At 52.8% G+C, this 23,050-nt stretch overlaps 2 protein-coding genes across 21 annotated transcripts in view; one reads left to right on the forward strand and one right to left on the reverse strand.

Annotated features, from left to right (window-relative positions):
• The first annotated feature begins 680 nt into the window (after positions 1-680).
• Positions 681-7,652, forward strand: LOC132331946 (uncharacterized). 2 transcript variants are annotated; one of them, XM_059855922.1, is made up of 4 exons: positions 4,111-6,342; positions 6,594-6,639; positions 6,884-6,955; positions 7,027-7,652. In XM_059855922.1, the coding sequence occupies exons 1-4, from the start codon at positions 5,621-5,623 to the stop codon at positions 7,210-7,212; spliced, it is 1,026 nt and encodes a 341-aa protein (XP_059711905.1). In that variant the 5' UTR covers positions 4,111-5,620; the 3' UTR covers positions 7,213-7,652. The 2 variants fall into 2 exon arrangements, 1 of the variants encoding a protein (XP_059711905.1); XR_009487710.1 differs by lacking the exon at positions 4,111-6,342 and adding an exon at positions 681-975 and having other exon boundaries at positions 6,884-7,652.
• Positions 7,653-8,277: 625 nt separating this feature from the next.
• The window catches only part of MBNL1 (muscleblind like splicing regulator 1), a 66,786-nt gene continuing 52,013 nt past the window's right edge, over positions 8,278-23,050 (reverse strand). For 6 of the 19 annotated variants that reach the window (XM_059855919.1, XM_059855902.1, XM_059855900.1 and 3 more), the window contains 7 exons: positions 22,361-22,414; positions 21,409-21,562; positions 16,155-16,190; positions 15,374-15,468; positions 13,448-13,572; positions 12,356-12,430; positions 8,278-11,568 (listed from right to left, as the gene is read on the reverse strand). In XM_059855919.1, the coding sequence (XP_059711902.1) occupies position 12,430; positions 13,448-13,572; positions 15,374-15,468; positions 16,155-16,190; positions 21,409-21,562; positions 22,361-22,414 (465 nt within the window). In that variant the 3' untranslated portion in view covers positions 8,278-11,568; positions 12,356-12,429. Of the gene's footprint in view, positions 11,569-12,355; positions 12,431-13,447; positions 13,573-14,571; positions 14,760-15,373; positions 15,469-16,154; positions 16,191-19,366; positions 19,640-21,408; positions 21,563-22,360; positions 22,415-23,050 lie in introns of those variants that run through there. The other 13 variants (XM_059855905.1, XM_059855906.1, XM_059855907.1 and 10 more) reach the window with 13 other exon arrangements.

The following is a 23,050-nucleotide window of genomic DNA, read 5'->3' on the forward strand; positions in this document are numbered from 1 at the left end:
CGTTCCCGTGGGGCTGGCCACGAAGGCTGCTGCAGTGCGAGGGGGAGGCGGGAGCGCCGGTGGGAGGGCAGGAGCTTCCCGAGGGGAGCCTGGCCACTCGCAGGGGGCAGATCCCTGCCCCTGCTCCAGCTGCCTGGCGAGCAGACGGGGGGATCCAACTTAACCGCCCTGGTAAAACGCTTGGAAATGCAGGACTGGGAAGGGCTGTTACAGACCAGAATCTGTGGCTGCAGGAGTGCCGAACTGTGGAGCTCCCTTGCAATTGCCAATGAGCCAAGGCTCAGAGCCGCACACACGGGCCGGGGTCGCAGCGGCCCCCCCAGCCCCGGGCAGGGGGCAGCGCTCGGACAGGAGCAGCACGAGGGGCCACAAAGCAGCAGAGGAGGAAAAATCCTCACAAGTCCGGTTTGAAAATAAGGAAACGGCATTGTCAGCTCCTTCAAACCCTCCTTGGCTGCCTCGGGGTGTGTGCAGCCAAATCCTCTGGGTTTCTGCCGGCTATCAGTGCCCTTGCTGCTGTTGCTGTGGGTGGCGATGAGCGGCAGGAGGAGAGGACAGGATACAGCTCTGCTGAAATATTTTGAGACCGCGAGAGGCTCCCCTGTGCTGCCTCCCCCAGGAGCATCCGGAGAGGCAGGGCTGGCAGGGCAGGAAGCGGATCCGGCGCTCTGGTGCCTCCTGCTCCGCCGCAGCCTGGCCACAAAGGCCGGGCGGGTGCTGCTCCTCCGGAGCTGGGGGCACCGGGGACGGGGGAGCCCGGTCCCCCTGCAGCATCTGTTTCCTGTTCCAGCTGACACAAAAAAAAAAAAAAACCCTTGGGGCCCTCCAACCCCCTGAAAATTCAGTGGGGGTCTTCCACATGGAATCAGAACAAATTCCCGGCAGGGCACTGCCCGGTGAGCAGCACCAGCCGCTCGCTCAGGACAGGACCGAGGTACCTGGTAAATGAGCCAAACCAGGGCACAAACACAGCAGGTAAGCAGGAGCCAGGGGCTGAACTCCCTGCTCAGCCCATCTCTGTCCCCTCAGCGCCTCCAGGATCCCGACCTCCTCTCCCTGGATGTGCCAGGGCTGCCAGCACCCAGCTGATGCTGGCAGCTGCCCCTCGTTCTGCACACGAGCTGGATGTGCCGCGGATTCACAGCCAGCTCTCACCTTCCCCCTCACAGCCTGGGTGAAACGGGGGCTGAACCAAGCTGGTGCAGCAGAACCAGAGCCTTTGTGCTCTCTGCTCTTCCCCGTCATCCCGGGTGAAGGAGCTCAATGGCAGCCGTTTGGGGCGGTGCTGTGTTTGGTTTGGGGTGTAAGCACATCGGGTTTATTGCTTTAACAACAAAGAGAAGATTGCACTCCTCACAGAGCTGGCAGCCGGCCTGCAGGTGCCCATGCCCTCGGTGCAGCAGAAACGTGCCCTGGGCTGTGCAGGGCTCGGCTCCCAGAGCCTGGAGATGCTGCTGGGCTAACTCCCGCCGTGCCCTTCCCCTTTTCCTCTGGAAGCTGCTGCTGGGCCACGGGCCAGGCCCCCTGAGCCCCAGGCTGGTGGGCGCTGAGAGGGGCCCGTGCTGAGCAGAGCAGGGAGTGGGGACACGGGGAGGGGGGCACTGGGGTGGGGCCTTGGGGCTTTCCCCCCTCCCCAGGCACCGAAAGGCAGCTTCTCCTCCTGCTGCCCGCAGCCCGTGTCCCGCAGCACCGCCCGGCTGCCTTTCCTGGCTAGAGTGGAGCCTGATTGCTGCCCTGGGGGCTGCGAGCTGGGCACGGCCCCTGCCCAGCGCCCCTGCTCGGCACAGGCTGCCGGGGCTCGGTGCCGCAGGAGAGGAAGAGCAGGAGCTGCTGCGACACCGCCCTCAGCCGGGACACCGGGCACCTGGAGGGGGCGAGGGCTCTGCTCCTCCCTGCCCCTCACATGGGACGCGTGGGGGTGGCCGTGGGTGCTGTGCCTCAGGACGTGAGAGCCTGGAGCACCCCCAGCCCTGACACGGGCTGGGAGCGCTCTGGGGTTCACGGGCTGGCCAAACAATCTCCATTCCTGGAAGTTCCCAAATGCTTTTCAAGGCCTGAGAAAAGGGATCCTTAATAGCTCCCCTTTTATCTGAACTCTCGGCCATTCGTGCCAAGGCCTTTGTTGACGTTTTGTAACTTTTATTTATAAATTCCCTTCCCTCCACCACAGGCTGCTCAGCGCAAGCAGCTGTTCCACACAAACAGTTCTATCTCCCGGGCTGAGTTATCATACTTCCCCCAGATACAGGCCTGCTTAATAATTAACGACCTTTGACATTTGCTGGAATATGGGATGGATTCCTGCGGGTCACTGAAGGAACCCAGCCCCGGGCTCAGCTCTTGGAGGGGAGCTGGGAGATGCGTGCTCTATCCCGGGCGTGGGGCACAGCCAGCTCCCAGGAAACTCTCATTCCTGCTGGAAGGTCACACATTTTTTAAAGATTGCCACTTCCTGCAGCTCTGGGGAACGGCTCTCAGCCATGGAAAACCAGCGGATGTTTTACCAAGACCCCGAGCCTCGGAGTCACGGAGCGCTGGGGTTTCCCAGCAGCTGCTGTCTCTGTTGGGGATGCCGAGCGCCGAGACAGCCACACCTGGAGGAGCTGTCGCCCTCCAAAGACCCCGAGGGCGATTTGCTGTCCCCACGAAGGGCTCGGAGTGTCCCTGGGACAGCCCCCGGGCTGTGCCCCGCACACCCAGAGCCCGCCCGGCCCCCGTCAGAGCTGCTGCCGCAAGCAGAGCGCATCAGCATTCCTCTTCCCTGGGCACTTCTGACAGGTTTGCAAGTGAGCTGCGAAGTTTTTGCATTCATAGCTGCTATTCACTATTTTGAGTCGAAATATTAATTTTTTTCACATTGAGTAGTGTTAAACCCAAAGTGCTGGAGCGTGGCAGTGCTTCAAGCTGCTAACAAACATTCTACTCTGAAATGTACCCATAAATAGGAAAGACTGGATAAATTATACTGTACAGCTCCATAAAACTGACATAAACCCATAAGCAAAGCTAACAGGGAAGAAAACCTCTCCTCAGCAAAGCTTATCCGAGTCCTTTAATTCTCATCTCCAAGTCTTTCCTTGTTTAACCTTGGTTTTAAAAGACCTTTGAAAGTTTACCCTTTTTTCCCCCCTTTCTTAAAATAGTTCCAGTTCCTTGCAGTTTTGCAGAGTGAGTGACAGAATTTTTCCTCTCTCATTGCATTTACTCCCCTGCTAGTGACAAATAAAGGCAAACCTGGGATTCAGCCTGGGTGGGGAAGTACCAGTGGTGCAGTCAGAGCCGCTGGTTCCAGGCTGGGGCTGCCCCCGGCTGTCCCACAGCAGGACTGTCCCCACCCTGGGCTCAAAGCGTGTCCCAGGCTGCCCGAGCACCGCGCAGCACGGCCGGTGAGTGGGTCTGGTTGCTCCCTTGATAAAGCATCGCTCATCTCTGCGTTTCCGCACGGTTTCTGCCCCAGTGCGGTGCCGGGCACTGCTCGGGAGTGCGGCGAGGGGAGCGCCGGGTGCCCGGTGAGCATCGCCCCTGCCCGGCACCGCTGGCCCGGGGCCAGCCCGCGAGAGCAGCCCCGGCGCTGGGCCGGGCTCTCCTTGGCCTGGTTGGCTGCTTTGGCGTTTTTTAGATGTTGACTTCCTCAGCTGCCTGCAGGCACAGCAACCCGAGCTGCTGTGCTCCACGGAGAGATCGCCTCGCTCTCAGGCCTCTGCAACCCAGCAGGAGCCTGACAATCAACATTTAATTAAAGCAAATCCCCGCGTGATTTGCAAACAATTTTATTTTAATTACAGCTCATCAGAATTATATTTTTAATGAATTGTACGATGCTGTGGTGATCCCCATCCATTTCCAAAGCTCAAGAGCACATTTTCAGATCTCTGCTTTTTTTTCACCCTGCACAAAGAAAGACAACAACCCGCCTGCAGAAACAGCCCCAGGCCGGGGTGGTGCCCACAGAAGGGCTCAGGCCTTACGGGATCAGCACCACTGGGACCGGGGGCCCAGCGCTGTGTGGGGAGCGCCCCGCTGGCTCCGTGCCGTGCCAGAGTTGCTCCCGAACACATCGCTGGGATTTGGGGCGGCGGACGAGACCGCAGGGACCCCGCAGCTCTCCCCAGCACCGAGCTCTGTCCGGCGAGCAGAGCCCACCCGTCCCGCACCCTCTGCACCGGAACCGCCCGCTCCAGCCTGGGAGCAAGCCCGGGAGGGGGAGAGGCCCGGGGAACCGCAGCTCGCAAAGCCGCGGGACAAAGTAGCAGCTCCACGGCGGTTTTAGTGCTCCTCGCCCCTTCCTTTCGGGGAGAGGGTGGAGCACAGCCCGTGTCAGCCCCACCGAGGCGCCCCGGCACACGCGGCATCCCCGAGCGGCCCGGGCAGCGGGGCGGCTGCGGCGGCACACGCTGTTCCCGGGATGGCAGCAGCATGCGGTGGGAGGGCACCGCGCACGGAGGCTGGAGCCGCTCCACGCCTGGCGAGGAGACAGCTGGGCCTCCTCCGGACCGGCAGAGCGGGGCTGACTCAGCTGCCGGCGCTGCCGAGCCGCGCCTGGGGCTCCACGTGCCCCCGCAGCCGGCCCAGGTGCGCGGCCCGGGGCCCCGGCAGCGCCCCGAGGAGCCGGAGCAGCGCCGGGACGCGCTCGGCAGGCAGCAGCTCTGCCAAAGGCATTCCCAGCTTGGCACGGGACCTGCTCCCCAGGCAAGAAGGGACACGAAGCCGCTGACACGTTTCTTCCTGTTCCCGTTGAAAACTGCGTTGGAGCAAGGCTGACAGAAATCATGTGCTGGGTTTAACAGATTTCTTCCCAGAATGAGGCTTCGGCTCAGAAGGGGAGGATGGGAGGGTTTAAAAAATTAATACAGAATTCTGTTTGCCCGAGAGTACTGTCACAGCACACTCGGACAGGCTGCCAGGCCCCTCAGCACTCCTGGCCTGCCAGAGTCTGAGCTGGTGCCCCTTGGAAAGCAGCAGTCTGGTTTGTGTGATCACAAATATCCACTGCATGGGGAAAGGATTTACAAACCAAGTACAAGAAAATGCTGCCCATCTGTTATGAGTGGGAACCTTCAAACTGCAGCATCACAAACTATCGCCCAGGACTGTGGGGAGGAAAAAAGGAGGGAAGAAAAGAAAAAGGGTTGGAAGCTGTCCCTCCCCTGCTGTGTGTCCGGCTGGCTGCAGGCTGGAGGGACACTGACCTGCCGGGCAGAGGGGAGTGGGCACTGCCCCGGGTCTGGGCTGGCAGGTACCAGGGAGGGGAGCACTGCTGGGTGCTGCAGCAGGGAGAAGTGCAAAATGCCAGGAACAGGAAAGGCCCACGGTGCAGCCGTGAGTGTGGAATGACACGGCACAGGCATACCAAACACAGAGCAGGGCTCTGGCAGTTTCTAACGCTGGGTGCTGCCCTGCACCTGCACGTTAGGGCATCTCGGGGCGTGGGGCCGGCCCCATCCTGTCCCCTCCGGTCTGATCCCGGGGCCGGCCCCATCCTGTCCCCTCCGGTCTGATCCCGGTGCCAGCCCCACAGGAGGGGGCAGCGCTGGCCCCGGGCAGCCCCAGCTCAGGGGGCTCACGGTCCCAGCTGCCCTGCTCACCCTGCGAGCCACCCAGGGCTGGCTCAGGCTGCAGGATGGCACCCAGGGGAGCCGGCGGCAGCCCCGCGGGGCTCAGCAGTGGGCACAGGACACAGCCCTGCCTCCCTTCCCCTGAAAAACGAGGGGCTGTGCCGGCACCTGCCGAGTGGCGGAGCCGCGTGTGGGAACTCGCAGCTGGATTACGTTCTTGCTGCCCTGGAAGCACCCTGATGGCTGAATTCCTGAGCAAGAAAACAGATTGGGAAAGAGAACATTGCTCAATGCACCTGCTGGTGACTCAGAAGGCACAGACCCGGCACGGGGGTACCCGGAGGCAGCAGGGAAGGACCCTGGGGGACCAGCCCCTCACTCTGGTAGGGAATTGGCACGCCAGGCTCGACTCTGGCCTGAGCCCCGGCCTGAACCACTGCCCAGGGCAGGGAATTCCTGGGGCACTGGGCTGGGCTTGGCACCCGAGTCCTGGCCGGGTTCTGGGGCCAGAGCTGCCCCAGCAGCAGCATCCTCCAGCCCCAGCCTGCCCTGGTGACACAGGCACGGCCAGCAAGGGGCCTGTCACAGGAACGGGGGGCTCAGCAGCTTCACTAGGGAAGGTGCCCGGCACTGCCAGGCCACAGGGAGCTCCTTCAAAGGAAAATGATCTGGATAAACCCCGAGAAAGGGCAGCCCAGACCCAGGTGTGCATCTCACAGCAGAGACACACGTCCTCTGAACAGCGTGGAGGCGTTCTGGAGAACAGACAGGAAGCAACTGATACCGGGTATGGGGAGAGGTCAATACTGGCAGGCGGGGGGACCCTCAAAAGGGAATGTTGGTACAGGCTCAGGGACCCCCCAAAAGTTTTATAGGGCAAGTTGGATTTTGTGAATTCCCTCCAGCTCTCTCCTGTGAGCTGCTCCTCTTTCTATCTGTGCGTCTATTTTAGGGTGAAGTTTTCACTTCAGCACAGATGTTCAGAACTGGGTTTCTTGCAGTAACGATATGTTCACATCATTTTCCTTTTTGCACCAGAAACCACGAGCTGAGGAGCTGGAGCCAGCAGCAGCTGGCAGAGCTGGTAAGAGACACTCTGGGCATATTTCCCCCCTTTGCTTGTGGCTGCCGATGCCAGGGGCGCGGTGGCCACAGCCAGGCCCCTTGGCCACCACCTGTCGGGGGCTCCCTGGCAGCAGCCCCGGCTCTCCCACTGCCACCCCTCGGGGCAGAGCCGGCCCCCGAAGCACCTGGTGCACCTAATATCTGGATGCAAAACCACCCTCAGAATTATTGTTTCCTTCTTCCTGCAACCATTTCCTGCCCAGGGAGCAGAGGTGATTCGAGCTCTTCCCCAGGCTCCTGTTCCTCCCTCCCTGAAGGCCAGAGTCCTCCCCCAGGTAAGAAAAGCCCCCCAGCTGCAGACACCGGAGATCCGTGGAACAACATTCTATTATTTTGCTTTTCACAGCTGATACGGTTGTCATTGCTGCTCCCGTGGTTGTCATTGTCCGGCCCTGGCCAGCGAGGTGCCACATTCCCGAGGGGTGGCAGGGACAGCGAGGTGCCACAGCCGCAGCTTCCCGAGCCGCTTTGGCAGCAGCTCCTTCTCGTGGCTCTGCTGGGCACCCGAGCCGCTGAATCCTCCCTGCGGTGACAGAGCTGCTGCTCCGCGCCCGAGCCCGCCGAGCTGCAGGACAGAGCCGGCCCGAGGGGCTGGGGGAGCCCTGGGACGGAGCCGGGAGCCACCGCGGCCACTGCCGAAGTTCGGGAGGAAAATCGAGCTGGGGTCTTTTTGCCGGTTCTGAACACCGGCACTGCTCGGCACGCTGTTTGCCCTTGGCAGCTAAATGTGGCGATAAATGAAATGCTGGTGCCATCCTGAGCACGGGACAAAGGGAGTGCAGGGGACTGGGTGCTCAGCCAGCAGGAATGGGGTGTCCAGGTGTGCTGAGCCGGGAAATGGGGCCAAGGGACCTGTCTGGGAAAGGCCAGTTCATGCTGGGGGCCACAGGAGACACCCGGAATCCCCCTGGAAAGCAACGGCCCTGAGATGTTTCCTTCAATCAATTAAAGTTGTGATGTTGTGATCAAAAATTTTGATTATCAGTGATTCGTGGGAAAGTGACGGAGGAACTGCAACACGTGGCAACAGAGCTCCCTCTAATGTCAGCCGCTGCCTGGCTGCACCCCACTCCCTGCTGCCCCATTCCCTCACCTCCCTTCCCAGTTCCCTTTATTCCCTGTGCCCCCATTCCCTGCGCATCCAGGTTTCTGCTCCCCACTCCTTGCCCCCCAGTTCCATGCTCCCCTCACTCCCTTCACTCTGAATTCCCTGCACCCCCAGCTCCCTGCTCTGCAGTTCCCTGAGGATCCAGCTCCCTGTGCCCCCATTGCCCACTCCCCTCATTCCCCGTGGCCCTCCCTGCAGGGAATGTGTCCCTGAATCTCAGAGGTGTTGTCGCAGGAGGGTAAGGACAGCGGGGGCTGATCCAGAGATCCTGGTGCTTTGTATTTACCTCCAGGATCTAACAGGAATATCCCTAACAGGTGGCATTTTAATATACATCCTGTGGATGGAACGTGCTGGTACAGAAAAGCCCCAGTACCAAATAAAATAAATTGTGGGCAGTCCCACAAGTGCTCAGACACGCTTGAGCCTACGTAACGCAGTGGAGCCGCTTTTAACCTGGCAGAGGAAAAGATAACTAAGAAAGAGAACTTTTATTAGGGCAATTTCACTTTATTTTTTCCATACAGCAAGGTCAACTATAGCAGTAATAATAAAATAAGCATAAACCCAAATTGCAGCCCAGGACAGAGTACGTAACTGGAGCAACTACAAGCAAAGTAAGTCTGTGGTTACGTAAGAGCAAACCCAAGCGCGCCCGTCCTTCCAGCAGATGGCCCGGGGGCTGCAGAGCAGCTCGGCAGGTCATTAATCACTGATGGGGTCAGCTCCCAGCCCCAGCCTGCTCCCAGCTCGGGCACGCCCAGGATCACCAGGCTCCTGCAAGGCTTCCGGGAAAAGGGAAGATCTCCCAGGTTGTTCCTCACCTGCTAAAAGAACAGGACCACTACAGCGAGAAAACAATCCCCTACCCTACAGCTACGGGTGTGTTCCGTTTGCCTGTCCATGGTTGAACTCTGTGAATGTCAGTATTCGTTTTGAAGAATCTTTTTTTGTGAACAAGAAACCACTGAAATTGTCAGAAACTGGTTTGAATAGCATATATCTTTAATATATTTTGATACTTTAAACATGCAGTAGATTTTGAATAATGTACGGAATATCTGAGCCATGATTCCCTGGATGGGCTGAAGTACCTGCTTTTTTTTTTTTTCTTTTTTTTTTTTTTTTTCCTTTTTTTTCTTAATGATTTTCAGGCAGATTTGACCCAGTGGAGCTTCTGTCAGTCATGAGATCTCGGAAGGATGGCAGATCTTTCCAGCTGAAAAAATCCTGGCAAACTACAAGCTGTCCACATAAAGCAAAGCAACTTTTTGGAAGGGGGATGGAGTGCTAACTCTGTGCCACTTTTGCAAGCAATTTTGTTCAGCCTGTCATTTTATTTAGCCTTAACAAAACTCCTTGTAATTATAGACATTTTTATTCAAAATAAGATCTTACTATTATACAGGTTTCTCTCTTTTTTGACTATATACAGAAGTGCAAAAAGTCAACCTTCGCTCTCGACGTCCCAACTGCAGCATAATCAACCCTCAAGAGTTTGCACACACACACTAGAATTCTTGTTACGTAAACTTTGAGTATTTGGATTATCAACAAAAAGTCCCTTGATCTATTGATTATGCAGCTTATTTATAACAAGGCCTGATATTCAGGGATTTCAAAAAATATTTAAACAATATTTTAACATTTGAAATGGATACAGTAGAAAATAAATTTTATTCTAATATCTAGGAACTAGATTTTTTTTCTCATAATAACTAATTACAAACAAAATAAATCATCAAAATATTACTCAATTGTCTGCCAGGATTGTTGCTATAGCAACAACTTAACTTCTTACTTAGCAATGATTATATAATTATAAGATATCCATATAAAAGATCTTTGTTCTTTGAATGAAAACTAGACAAGAACTAACAATGACTGACATTCTTACATTGTCGTATTAGATCAGTAAAATAGAAATCATTTAGTTAACAATAATACGAATACTCATAAGACACTACATATAGATTCCAAACTGAGTATGTTATGAAGAAAACTACTTTTTTTTTTTTGTATTTTGAAAAAGTCATCAGTAAACTCTAATAAAACAAAATTCTATGAACTGAAATGGTATCAACTGGTAATAGAAAATGAAAACGAGCTAATAAATGTAAGAAATAAAAACTACACTTTTAACAAGAAAAAAATAAGTAAATTCTCTATGGTAAGTCACTACAATAACATGTGAAGTCACCTATACTTTCTTAACACGATTGAAATTACATTGGTATGGGTTTTAACCCGTAATGTAATAATCTAAGGCTTTAATAGATGTACAGTACAATCAGGAAAATCAACACATCATTCTTATCTATAAAGCATCTCTCTCAAGCGTAAAAACTTGCAGTAAACTCGGAGTATGGCGAGTTCTAGAACCGAACCCGCGCCTCTCCCTCCCTGCCCACCCGGGGCCTGGCCCCAGGCAGCCCCTGGCTGAACAGAGCAAAAATATCCTTTACTGGCTGCAACATCCAAACCACAAAAAGGAATTCCTTTGGATGAATCCATTCTTAGAACTTGAATGCACATCTATTTGTTTGTTTTTATTTTGTAAAGGCTTTCTAAGGCTATAAGCAGTTAATCTGAACAAAAAAAAAAAAATCACATATAAAACTCACCCGAGTATTAACCCACCCAATTTCTACACTAATCAACATCTCATTTGTCCTATTTTGGTTTGTCATGCATCTGCTGTCAGTGCTTCTGCGTCTTTGTTTAGAGTCGCCGCGGACGCGGGACTTGATGAATTAAAGTGAAACCCATCTCTGCAAAACATTTATAGTCCTTGTGACTCGAGACAGAGGCTATAAATAGAGCAAAAGAAGTTCCTCAAACATTTGTTACTGTGTCTCAGAAATGGCTTTTCCCTTTGCAGATCACCTTATACAGTAACTATGCATAAATATGACATACAACACCTTGGGAGAGTTTATAGATAATATTGTCCATAAGGGTTACACACAGCTGGAGCATCTCTCTGGTGCTACCCACTGGCTGTGAGGAGCAATTGGCCATTTCTGAGACAGCTTTGGTTTGAAACAGAATGGTGCCCTTTGACTGATCAGTACTCATCAAGTCAGTGAAAACGTGGTTCTGAAAATAACACTGCGGAAATAATACTCTGATGGATGTACAGTCTATGGCACTTCATGAGAATCCTTAACAACGTGGTACTTAAAGCCATTGATGTGCTTTAAAATATACACAGTTGTGGTTTTGCTTGGCACATTCATCTCTGTCAGATTCCTCTCTTCTCATTTCTTACAATCTATTACATTAAAAATATTACTCTTAAACAAAAAATTACTGTGCATGCACGCTCTCGTCTATAATGGCAATTTTAAATACAAGGTGCACCTTTGTTATTTGTAAACCTTGAAAGAAATAAACTTACTTTAAAAAATTATATCTTGGTCTACAGACGTACCAATACATAATAGATGTCTGGTTACAGCATCGTCGGTCTTTCGGGGCGGCCTCTGGGGCTGCAGAGGGGAGCAGCCCCCGCGCCGCCCGGGCAGCGCGCGGGAAAGGCGGACGATGCTGCGGGCCTGGACAGTAAATCACCTCAGCACAAATATCAATTCAATGTACAAAGTAGATAGGCAACAGTGTGCAGTGGAGTCCCACGGTCTCGCTTCGTCTCGTTAACATGCAATGTGTGATGTCACTGCTGAGGGGTTCCCCGTGCTGCTGGACAGTATTTACATACACTATGGCTAATGATCTTGGCCTCTTCCCACCCAAATCCGGCCTCTTCGCCGCCGATACCATCTGGGAAGGAAGAGCACAAAGTGTTCTCGGCACAGCCAGGACTCGGGGTCACACACACCAGCCCCAGCTCCACGCACGGGGGCTGGCTCCCTGCAGGAGCCCTCCGGCAGCAGAAGCATCCCATGCCACTCGAGGCATTCCATCCACCCCAGCCCCTGCCACCCACCCTCCCTGCACCACTCCAGCAGTTTAACAATGTTTATGCTCAGCTGAAAGGAGCAGCCATGATTACAAACCCACTGTGGCCAAAGGGTCAATCCTCACCCTCAGAAATAATTCCATTATGGTCAAGGAATTCAATAAAAACATGGCAGAAATGGAGCACAGGAGAGAGGAAGGTAACACGAAGCAGGAGCCATCCTGGACGGGATGGCTGTGGGAGGGGAATCTCACAACAGGAGAATTATGAGTTTCCAAACCCAGGAAATGCTGGGGTTCCAAATGTTGAGATTTAAAAGCCCTTCTTTCTGAAGAGAACCTGATGGAATCATTTTCCCCCAAGTCTGCCCTCAGCTCAGGTCAGTGCTGACGCCACCACAGACAGAGCATAAAGCTCTGTGAACCCCGATTCTGCTGGGTGGGCATGTACAAACTAACACAGGATGTGGCCACTGGTACCCGTGGGATCTCCCCTTGCAGAGGAACGGCCCCTCAGGGGGGTCAGAGCCTCTGCCCCAGAGCTTACTGGTTTTATTAGAAAGAAGATAAAAACATTCTGTCCCTTACAGCAACCAACTGCACACATAAGAGTAAGAAAAAATACAGCAACAACACATTGGGAACTTACTGTTTGATGACCAAATGTCTACATCTGTGTAACATACTTGTGGCTAGTCAGATGTTCGGCAGATATTATGGGTATCTACAGGTAAGAAATGTAAACAGTGAGTGACAGGTGCAACAAGTCCACCCAGAGGCACAGCATTTGCTACAGAACATCAGTTCGGGAAAGGGAGGATCAGCTGGGAGTCGGTGGATTTTATATCGTAACTATAAGTTAAAGTCAACTGAAGTGCTACAATAGCAACTTATAAGTGGAAAACACTGGGTTAAGTACTACTGGACAAATATAAATAAGTATTACTGGTTGTTCAGGAAATAGGAGAAGTTAACATCTACAAGTCATGCAGTGCAGTAATTGAAAATAGCCCTTTTTGTTGGCCTACACAAAATCCTGTGCTTTCAGTGTCTCAGATGATGAATTCTACAGTGGCCTCGTTTCAGTGTGATTTTGTGAAGTGTTCACTGCTGTCACTGTCCTGGGGTTTGAATGCCAAGCCTACGAAGCCCTGAGCTTGATGTTCATGGCTGGTGAAAATGCCCGGCTGAGAAGAGCTCTGCCGTTCCCGCAGCAGCCGCGTGGAGCAGCCGGCAAGCAAAGCCTCCCCAGGCAGGGGAACAACCCCCAGAGGGCTCGGCTGCACAAACAGGACTGAGCACGTGGCTCCCCTCACGGGCCCATCTGCTCAGCTTGCCGTTTAACAAACCAGGATTACACGGAGCCAAGTGCCAGCAGTGCCACTGACAGGTGACACTGCGCCCTGGCCGTGGGTCACAGCGGCACCGCAGCCCCGCGGCGCCCAGGGGAGCAGACGTGCCCAGGCACAGGGAATTGTGCTGGGGCCTAGGACACAAGGTGGATTTGCACAATTCCAAATGGCTGTGGCACTTGGCAAGACCCTTTTTCCTGATGGGCACCAAGGCTGGCCTGTGAACCTGCCCAGTAGAGAGAACGGGGGGGTTTATTCTCAGCTGACTCATTGGCAGGTCCTGCTGCTGTTTCTCCTCCCGTGTGCCCTCTCCTCCCCTGGCAGCTCACACATCACAGCATTGCCAACTCCACAGAAATGGGCTTGGAGCAGAATGAAGCTTCTCATACCATGTTTTCCTGCTGCTGCAGGACAGGCTGCGGCACCCGACTGGAGCAGCATCAGGGGCAGTGCTGTCGAACAGACCAAGGACCTTCCACACCAGCCCGGGCAGATGAAGGGCCACATCTTTAGCCTTTGGCATGCAGGCACACGGCATTGGGTGGCATTAAATACCTTCAGCATTGCTCACATGGCATATACATATATGGGCATATATGTATATATGGAGGTTTGGCTGCAGAACTGCACTAAGGGTGTTATGAGGCTCTGGGGAGAAAAGGCATGAAATGACCAGATTCTACAGCAGAAGGTTTTCCCTGTGATCTCCCTGGGAAGTGCATGGTTACTAACAGAGGATTTAAAAATGATTACTTTTCTGTGGCTTGTCTTGTTCTCACAACCTTCAGGACACGCACAGGATACAGAAATGCACTGAAAGTAACTGTCTGGTGCAATAAACTACAATATTAAGAGATTTTGGGCACACAGGAGGTTGCTTGCTGAGGTGGCACATATGCAGAGGTAGCCCACCTATGAACTAGTTTATCAAAACACAAATTCTTAGGCCAAGTTTAAAGCCCCAGGTGAGCTGTTCATTCAGCAAACATTTCTCAAGACAAGAACATGCTAGCTGCTGAGCAGACTAACCTGGGCTGGTTTTGGCATTCTACAAAATGCAGGTTCCTTTGGAGGCTTGGGATGTGCATGCCTAGGTGTCACTGCAATGATGCCATTTGGGAATTGTATTTTTGAGAGATGAGGAAGCAGACAGGTTAACGAGAGATGTACAGCTGGGGCAGCACAAAATGGTGGTGCTCAACAGGTAAAGGTGCAAAGGCTTGAAGCCAAAGGCCCTGGGGCTCACTCTGCAGCTCTGGGCGTCCTGAGGAGCCACCTGTCCTGAGCCAGGAGCCAAGTGCATCAGGTAAGCCTGCTTTAACATTGACATTTACCTGCACAGGAGCACACCTGCACAACGCTGAGGAGAACCTGGGGCTCCCTTTTCTAAGGGGCACACATGTCATCCCACTGAGCTGGAAGCAAGACCTGTGTATCAGACCAGGACTGACAGCTTCCTGGCATGGACAACTCAAATCTCAAAAAATAATTAGCTCTTAGAAGAGGAACATGAGGCTCTTTAAAACGTTTTTATTGTTTCAGCCAGGTGTTGTACAGAAATCTGCTTTTCTGACAGCGTCCTGTGCTCAGGTGCAGCTCCAGCCGCTCCTCTGGCCCAGGGACTCATCTTTAGAGCATTGGTTCTGGCTTTCCTGGCAGGACTTCTAATCACTTACGTGGTAAAGCTTTACTCTCATATTCCTGAAATACATCCAAACACGGCAATGACTGGGGTGCCTACTGAGAAATAAACCCAGACTCTAATGGGCATTTTCTTATCTGAGCTCTGTTCAAAGCGATGGGTCATTCCAAGGAGAATCACAAGGCTGCAACAAAGGCTTCAAGGAAGCCCTTCTGTGTGGCCCATGCTCACAGGGGTTTGTTTTACGCTTGGAGGAGGAGAGTCAGAACATGTTTGGACTGCTAAACTCAGACTGTAAGAACCTGCAACCCCTCTGCACAAAGACTCCCCTGGCTGTCCCTGAGTTCTGCACTGAAAGGAGCTGTTGGCTCCACAGAAATGGAAATAAATCATGGGTTTGTGTATTATCCCTTGCTCTTTGCATCCCTGAGAACAGAAATAAGCAGCATGGCCCATAAATGTCAAGACTGAGTCAGAAACTCTATTGTCAATTATTTTTAGCATCAGAAATGGAACTGCAGCACCTTTGGAGCACAGCTAAGGGCTGATTAAGCTGTGCTGCAGCTCTCTGAGAGAATGTGTAGGCCAACAAGAGGTCAGATCCAAACCCCCATGCTCATTAAAGCACCGATTTCGAGTTGTCTGTAAGGAACAAAGCTGTAAATTAGCAAACCTGGTTGGCTGTGGCTGTTGCAGCGAAGGGAACACTTGTGGCAGATGTTGTTGCTGCAGACACAGTGGCTGGCGTAGCACCGTGCACCATGGGAACTTTCGGAAGGAAAATCAAATAAGCAAACATACAGAAGAGTGTAGCAGTATGGGACCAGAGCGACACGTGGGAGGGTCATTGAGCATGGTTCACCACAGCAGAAAGCCCGAGACATCATTGCCAGCGCGTGACATGCAACCACAGTGCAAAGCAGGACAGCATTCCAGGAGGGAGGGGAGGGAGACGAAGAGAAAAAAAAGGGGAAAATGCTTGTTACCATCAAATCAAGAAAATCGACACAAACAAGCTTAACCATTTCAATATCAAAAACAACAGGAGAGTTTTTCAATGCCCTTACATTTACAAATTTTTGTCCTTTAGAAATTCAACCCAAATATTAACTGCTAACAGAAATTAATCTTGTAGAAGGACAGAATACAGCTACGTGGCTATGGTAAGATACAGTCTTTAGTTAACACAAGATAGTTTCTAAACACTGGAACTCATAGTCCAGTCAAAATCCACCAAGGAACAATGTGCAATTGAGAACTGCTGTACAAAATTAACATCTACGTGTCCATGTCAATTAAATAAAACAATCACATTTAATTGACAGGTGTTAGTGCAGGAGGCTCGGGGAGATGGACTGGCACGAGGGCTGTACGTTAAATCTAGCAGTGGATTTTGAGGGTCTGTGAGCTGCACCACAGGTTTAAGATAATCAAGAAACAAAGCTGGCACCTACCAACACTTGTAGCGGGTGTCATGCACAATATTGAGCCTGCTCATCATGCATTGCAACAGGAAGGTGGATTTGGAAAGGGAAAAGAATTAAAACAACCCATCACACGTGTAATTAGAAATTTCATTGAACAAAGAAGAAAAATTGTTATTACGGGCACAGTGGCATGTAACTGTCAGCACAATCAAACCACACAACAGCACAGTGATCGTTAGAGCGAGGCCTCAGGGACAGGCAGCGGGTGGAGCTGTGCTGGGACCCTGCTGGCCCCTGCACGGCCAGGACAGCCTTCCTCAGCTCTAGCTCACAGCTCCTGAAGCCTTTCTGCCTTCTGACACATGGTCTTTTCCCTGCTCTTCTCACATCAAAAGAGATGCTTCAAACTCACCCTGCCTGGTGCCTGCAGTCCCCAGTGCAGGGACCAGGGAGCAGGCCCTGCTGTCCTTGTTGGAGCCATCCAGGCAGATGGACAGTGGGAGGTGACACTCCCACTGTCCATCTCCTCTCCCTCTCCCTCTCCTCACGTGGCCCAGAGCAGTGGCTGAATGGTCCCTGTGCCCTGTGCAGCTCCCAGAGACACCTCACAACTCCTGCTCAGCCTTCTGTTCTACATCGTAGGATGAATTTGAAGCTGCTGGTGCCCAGGCTCACAACCCCAACCCCCTTCAGACCACACACGTGGAGAGTTCTGCCCTGCCACCAGAGCCAGAGCAGGAAGGTGTTTTTAGGATCATTCTGGCACTGTTTTTAAGTATCACCAAAGTGGCAATTCTCCTTAAGTCACACAGCAAAATGCCCTCCACCAGACTGATCTCACAATCTTTTATTTCTGCTTCCAAGATGATAAACATACACTGATCTTCCAGAATATCCATTTTTAATAAATTATTTACTTTTTAATTTAATGAAAAACATTTATTCTGTTAATGATGAGTGACACAGCAGAAATGGAAATAAACTCTGCAATCTGGGAATGAGACTGCAGTGGAAATGGAAACATATCCTAGCAGACTGCCAGAGGCAGCCAGGCAAGGCTGCCTCTGTGACATCCCGGGGCTGTACTGGGGACAGGAAACGCCTCCAGCCGTGCCCAGCCCTGGAGGGGATGCACAGCCTCAGGAGCATTTAACTATGCAGGGAAGAAGTCAGGCCCATTTAATTACTGCTGGGGCCAAGGTGATCCTCTGTCACTGCTCTATCTGTAAGGCAACAAAGGCAAGGGCATCATCGTGCTCCCTGATTACTCCTCTGTGTCAAGGAAGAGACTGAGGACACTGGCAAAGAAAGGGTAAAGGAAGGGCCTGTCCTGACCTCCCCCGGCACAAATCACAGCTGAAGCCAAGGGAATCACCTGCAAGACTAAAAAATGGAGCAGAATTTGGCTAAAAACTACAAACAGTAAGCAGAACTGCTTTCTTGGTCCCTCTTGTGGGCTCTCAGTGGCATTAATGGGGTTTCAGAGCAGAAGCTCTGAGCTGTGGCTCTGCACATGGCTGTGCACCCTGCAATGGTCCATCACCCCATGCACAAGTGTATCTACCTGCTACATATGAGCTGGGTGTTATAACCACTCTGAAACATCCCTGTAACACTTTTCAGTGAAAAGCTCCAAATTTCAGTCTGGATGATCATCATTAACATTATGACCAGTGCACACAGTTTTGAAAGGGAATTAAAGCAAATGAGCATGAGGCAGAAAGTAGAATGCTTGCTGGGGTGGCATAATGCCCAAACACAGATATTATGCTTTATGACCCTCTTACCAGTAATAAAAATAATTTTTGCTATGATCCTAATATTCAGCTTGACTTCAGAAGCTTTGACTGACTAATGAGAACACATGAATTATGAATGTGCACTTTCAATGTTCCCTGGCTGTTCGGCACAAGGCAGAATTTTAATTTGAGGATGTTATGACTTAACTGACCATAACTTCATAACCAAATTATTTCTGCAACACAATAAAGATATTTCTATAAATATTCTATGTTTACTGTTGTTTTAATTATTTTTTTCTCTTTTCTCCCTTGTATTATTGCCCTCAGTCTATTTCTTCTGCCCAATCTACTAAAGCCTAATTAAAAACAACACTCCAGACAGCACACGCACTCCTGTGGAGGTGAGCAGTGGTGTGCGACCTTTCCCTCCCCAATGTTTTGGGGGAGAGCAGTGGTTTTGCACAGGCCCAGCAGCCCCAGGAAGGAAAGTCCCTTTAGGAAAGCCTCTGGGCACTGAGTCCCAGCCAGGAGCAAGGCAGTCTCTGGTGCTGAAGCTGCAGTAATTGAACAAACACACAACGGGTTAACACGACGACGCAGGGGCAGCTGCAGCCTTTCCTCACTGGCTCTGGGGTTCAGCTGCCAGCTGCAATCCTGCCCCTTGCAGCTGGACCACCCAACTACTGGGAGTATCCTGCCAACCTGACCCCTTGCTCTGGAGGATCTTGCTCCTCAAGGCCAGTCTGGTCACCTGGGGGACACACCTGGGGCAGAGCAGCTGCACTCGCACTCCTGAGGAGAAGGGAGCTGAGGCACAGCATGGTCCCAGGCACCAGGCAGGATGTCACTCAGCCCCAGGAGCACTCAGTCAGCCCCAGTCGCTCAGGACATGGAGCAGGTGAAGGTCTGAGGACCTGGAGCTCTGCACATTCACAGAGGGAGGGTCACCCACGTCTGCCGAGGTGTCCCCAGCTGGCAGCCAGTACCCGGGGGCCAAACCCAGGCATGCAGAGCCTCCTGACTCGGCACACTAACTGCCCTTATCTCAACAGCACAAATGTTCCTGGTTCTTCTTGCAACACCCCTGAACTCCCCTCTCATTCTGGGACAGCTTCCAGCAGCCATGGTTTTGGGGACACCTCAAGAGGAGAGCTGTGCACAGAGGGAGGTGTAGCTGATATGAATGTCTGAAGAACATTTAATCACTTAAGGCGTGCTGGAGTGCAGTGTCCACTCCCAGGCATGGATGTTCCCTGGATGTGCTTCACATCCCTGGCACACAGCCAGCCAGAACAATGCCTTGCAATTCAGAAGAGGTATCTGAGGTTTTCTGCAGTATCAGTGGGAGAACATGAGGACTGAAGTGCCCTGCAGAAGGGAGGGTCCTGCCAAGGGCACACCCGCCCTGTGTAGGGCCTGCAGGCGTCCTGCCCTCCAGCCCTCTTGCACGCTCTGCCTGGAGCAACCAGGAACACAAATGAGCACTTACACCTTGGGTGTCTGAACCTGAAAAATGTCACTTTAATTCAGATCCCCCTGAGCTGCCCTGGCCCTGCTCCGTGGCCGTTGAGCTGGGAGCACCCACGCTCTGTGCTCTCCGTGGCTTCGCAGGGACAGATGGAGAAACTCTGTGTCCACGTGGCTGTGCCCAAACAGGAACTGATCCCAGCTCATTTGAAGCGGGAAAAATTAAAAAGGGCAAGGTGCCAAAGACATTTTTCAAACTTTTTGGAAAGTACTGGACTACTGGAAAGCTCACATTGCAGCTATCTGAAAAATATAAAGAGAGAATTCATAATAGCTCAGGCTAAAAACTCCCCTACTTTTATTGTGTAACATACACTAAACTCCAGTGGTCAGGAAAGGTCTAACGAAGCTCAAGAAGCACTGCCAAGCTCCTGGAGGTTTCAGTGTGGAACTGCTGGAGGAAGAGCTGAGGTAAGGTGTGTCAAGAGCCAATGGGAAAGACCTCAGTCTATGATGAGGTGCAAATGGGGTCTGGCACACACAAACCACAGCCCCAGCTCCTGAGGTCCAAGGGGAAGTACAAAGGCAGCTCCAGCATTTCCAGAAACCATCCAGCCCCTTGCTGCTTTCATGGAAGCCAGAAAATTGCCGTTTACAGACTCCAGTGGTCATGCTGTGCCAAAAGAGATCTGTGAATTGTTTAACATTCATAGGAAGGACTCTGAGTCTATCTGGATGGGGCTCTGAGCAGCCTGGTCTATTGCAAAGTGTCCCCTCCATGGCAGGGAGTTTGCAATGAGGTGGTCTTTAAGGCCCTTCCCAACCCAGACCATTCAGTGGTTCCATGAGTCCAAGACTGCATATGCATTTTTATATGGATTTTAACATGTGGGCTAGGGATCCGACCTGCAGCTTACCCAGCCCATCTTGCTATTGACTCCAACAAGCTTTGCAACATTTACTGACACATTTCAGTGGCTGTAATGCACTTTTGCATTATTAAAATGCACTAGATCAAGAAACGGATTTTTGTGCCATTTAAAGTACACAAGTTGGTTGCATGCCAGATCAAGACAATAGTAAAGGGCACTGTACTGATCTCCTGGGAACAGACTTGCCGAAGATGTTCAGGGTAAAATCCTTTAAATTTTTGGGTAGAGACTGATTAGCTGTATTTCTTCCCCTTCCCAGTCTGCATTATGAAGGGCTGTCCTCACAGACTCTATCCCATTTCTGAGTACAGATCTATCAGCTCTGCACACCTCCTGGAGAGATGGTGCTGCTTTAGTGTGGGTTCAGGTGTAACAAACTACCTCAGCTGTGTAACTAAGGGCAGAAGCTCCCAGGACATACTGGAGATCATTTCTCATGCAGTGCCAATGGCAGAACCAAAGCACATATTCCAACTTTATGTCCCATCACTACTCCTCCAAAAGGATTTCTGCTTGGTCCATAGTACAGGCATCAATTCTTACACCAGGACTCTTGGCTGACAACAAGCACTTGGCTTTACTCAGTCCAAGACCGGCCCTGAGACATCAGTGGTGGAGGCCCAAAATGTGACTTCTTGTGTAGGTTTGTGTTTCTCCACCTGTGACACTGCCTGTGCTGCCTGGGATCTCTGCACCCCATTAAAACCTCATTAAAAACCCCTTTGTGTGTGTGACTCAGAGCCACCACTGCCAAGGCCAAGGGGTCTTACAGCGACACAAGCACAACAGCTGAGGGATGTGGAAGGAAGAGCAGTTAATCCAGGGAAAGAGGAAGGAGAGAGGAGATTTCAAATTCTGATTTGGGGTGAGAGAGCATGATGCTGATTTTGTGTTAGACTGGAAAACACCCACCCAGCTTCTGCAAGGAGCAGAGAGAAGCCAGCGTTCCCACAGGCAGCCCCTCCTCTGCCCAGGGGCAGGGGCACTGCTGTGCCCTGCCCGGAGGGGCTGCCTGTGCCGGGCACCAGCGGCCTCAGCACACACCACGTTTGCACCAGCAACCTACAGCTGCCTCCTAGAGTGCTGTTCCCAGAAATCCCCCCGCTCCCGCCCCTGAAAAGGCGCCAGAGATGCACTTACCTGGTGGGAGAAAGGCTGTATGCTGCTGTAACTGCATGTTGGCAAGAGCTTGCTGGTATTGGAAGATACCAGTGTTAAAGACTGCGGTGGCACCATTGGTTTTTTCAAGCGCAGGCCTCTTTGGTAAGGGGGGAAGTACAGCTTGAGGAATTCCCTGAATGGTGGATGGGTATAAAAATAAAGTCCAGTAACAAAAAGAAAAAAAAAAAGGGAGGGGGTGGGTGGGTTTGGAGGAGAATGGGAGGGAAGGAGGGAGGGAGGGAGGAGAAAAGGAGAGAGAAAAAGGAAAAAAGAAAAATCAGTAGAAGGCAAAATAACCAGGCAGCACCATGTTTCTCCATGAGCAAGCAAGCGGCATAGCAGACTGAACTACCAAATAAAAGGCGAGGGAACAGCTTTCCAGGGAGCACTGTTTGCCTGCCACGACAGCGGCACAGGGACCGGCGGGACAGCCGCTGCGGGCACCGGCATCAGCGCCACGCCAGGGAAAGCTTTGGGTGGGCCAGGAGCCAGGCTCTCGGGGAAGCAGCACTGCTAGCTCCATGAGGATCACACGTAGAAGCCATGTTAATAGTCACCGTCTGGAGTGGATGGCAGGGCCGTGGTGACACCCCAGTCCCCGGGCCCCAGCGCTGCCCGGGCATGCAGAGCGCGCCACATGCCGGCCCCGGCCGCCTCCGCGCCACCAAGCCATGCCAACGCCCCTGCGCCGGCACCCGGGAAGGGACAGGGACAGGGACAGGGGACAGGGGACAGGGGACGGGAAGGGGCCGGCGGGGCGCGGGGGCGGCGGGGGCTGCAGGGAGGGCACCCAGCCTGGCCCGGCCGCCCGCACGCCCTTTGCCGGGGACGCGGGGAGGGAATCCGGGATGTTCCATTTCTACACATTAACCCCAAACTCGACTCTACGATACAGCTACATGCCAAGCTAAAAGGTGAAAGGTCATAGTACCAGGTCAAAGGTTGCCTCGAGGGGTCGCTTCAGTGATTTGACAGCCGACTGAGTCTTAATTAGCAGGCAGCGAGCACATGATGGCAATGGCCAGTGGGGTCAAGCGCATTAACATAAACAGCAAGCAGAGGTGCGTCATGGGGGCAGCAGTGCATTTGGGGAGGTGAGAAAAAACAAATAAAAACAAATCACCGGATGCCGTGTACAACGGTAACAAGACTAGGCATGCACGGGCCGACGGGCAGGGCAGCGGGGCAGCAGGGGGTGCCCAGGCCGGGCGGGCCGCGGGGCTCACGGCCACGCACGGCCGGGCCCCCGCCCGGGCCGGGCCCGCGGCCACCGCCTCGCCCCGCCGGCCCTGCCGCCCCCACTGTGCTCCGCTTCCCACACCCACGGGCTCAGCACAGGCGGGACCCTCTGCCACCACAGCCCCCCGGTGCTGCCCTCGCCTCGCCAGCACACCAGCTCCTCACGGGGCCCAGGCCTGGCTGCTACAGCTACGGGCCTGCACTAGCGCCGGGGACAGCCACCGCCAGCCCTCGGGGACACGGGACGGGGACAGCAGCGACACGGTCAATCCACTCCAAACTGCACCTCTACAAACACCAACTTACAGAAACTAAACACGGGCTTATCTAGCTGTGCAGCTGGACAGATACACATCTGCCCACACACAGATGTACAGCCAAC

Source organism: Haemorhous mexicanus, chromosome 10 (genome assembly GCF_027477595.1).
Source record: "Haemorhous mexicanus isolate bHaeMex1 chromosome 10, bHaeMex1.pri, whole genome shotgun sequence".
NCBI lineage: Eukaryota > Metazoa > Chordata > Aves > Passeriformes > Fringillidae > Haemorhous > Haemorhous mexicanus.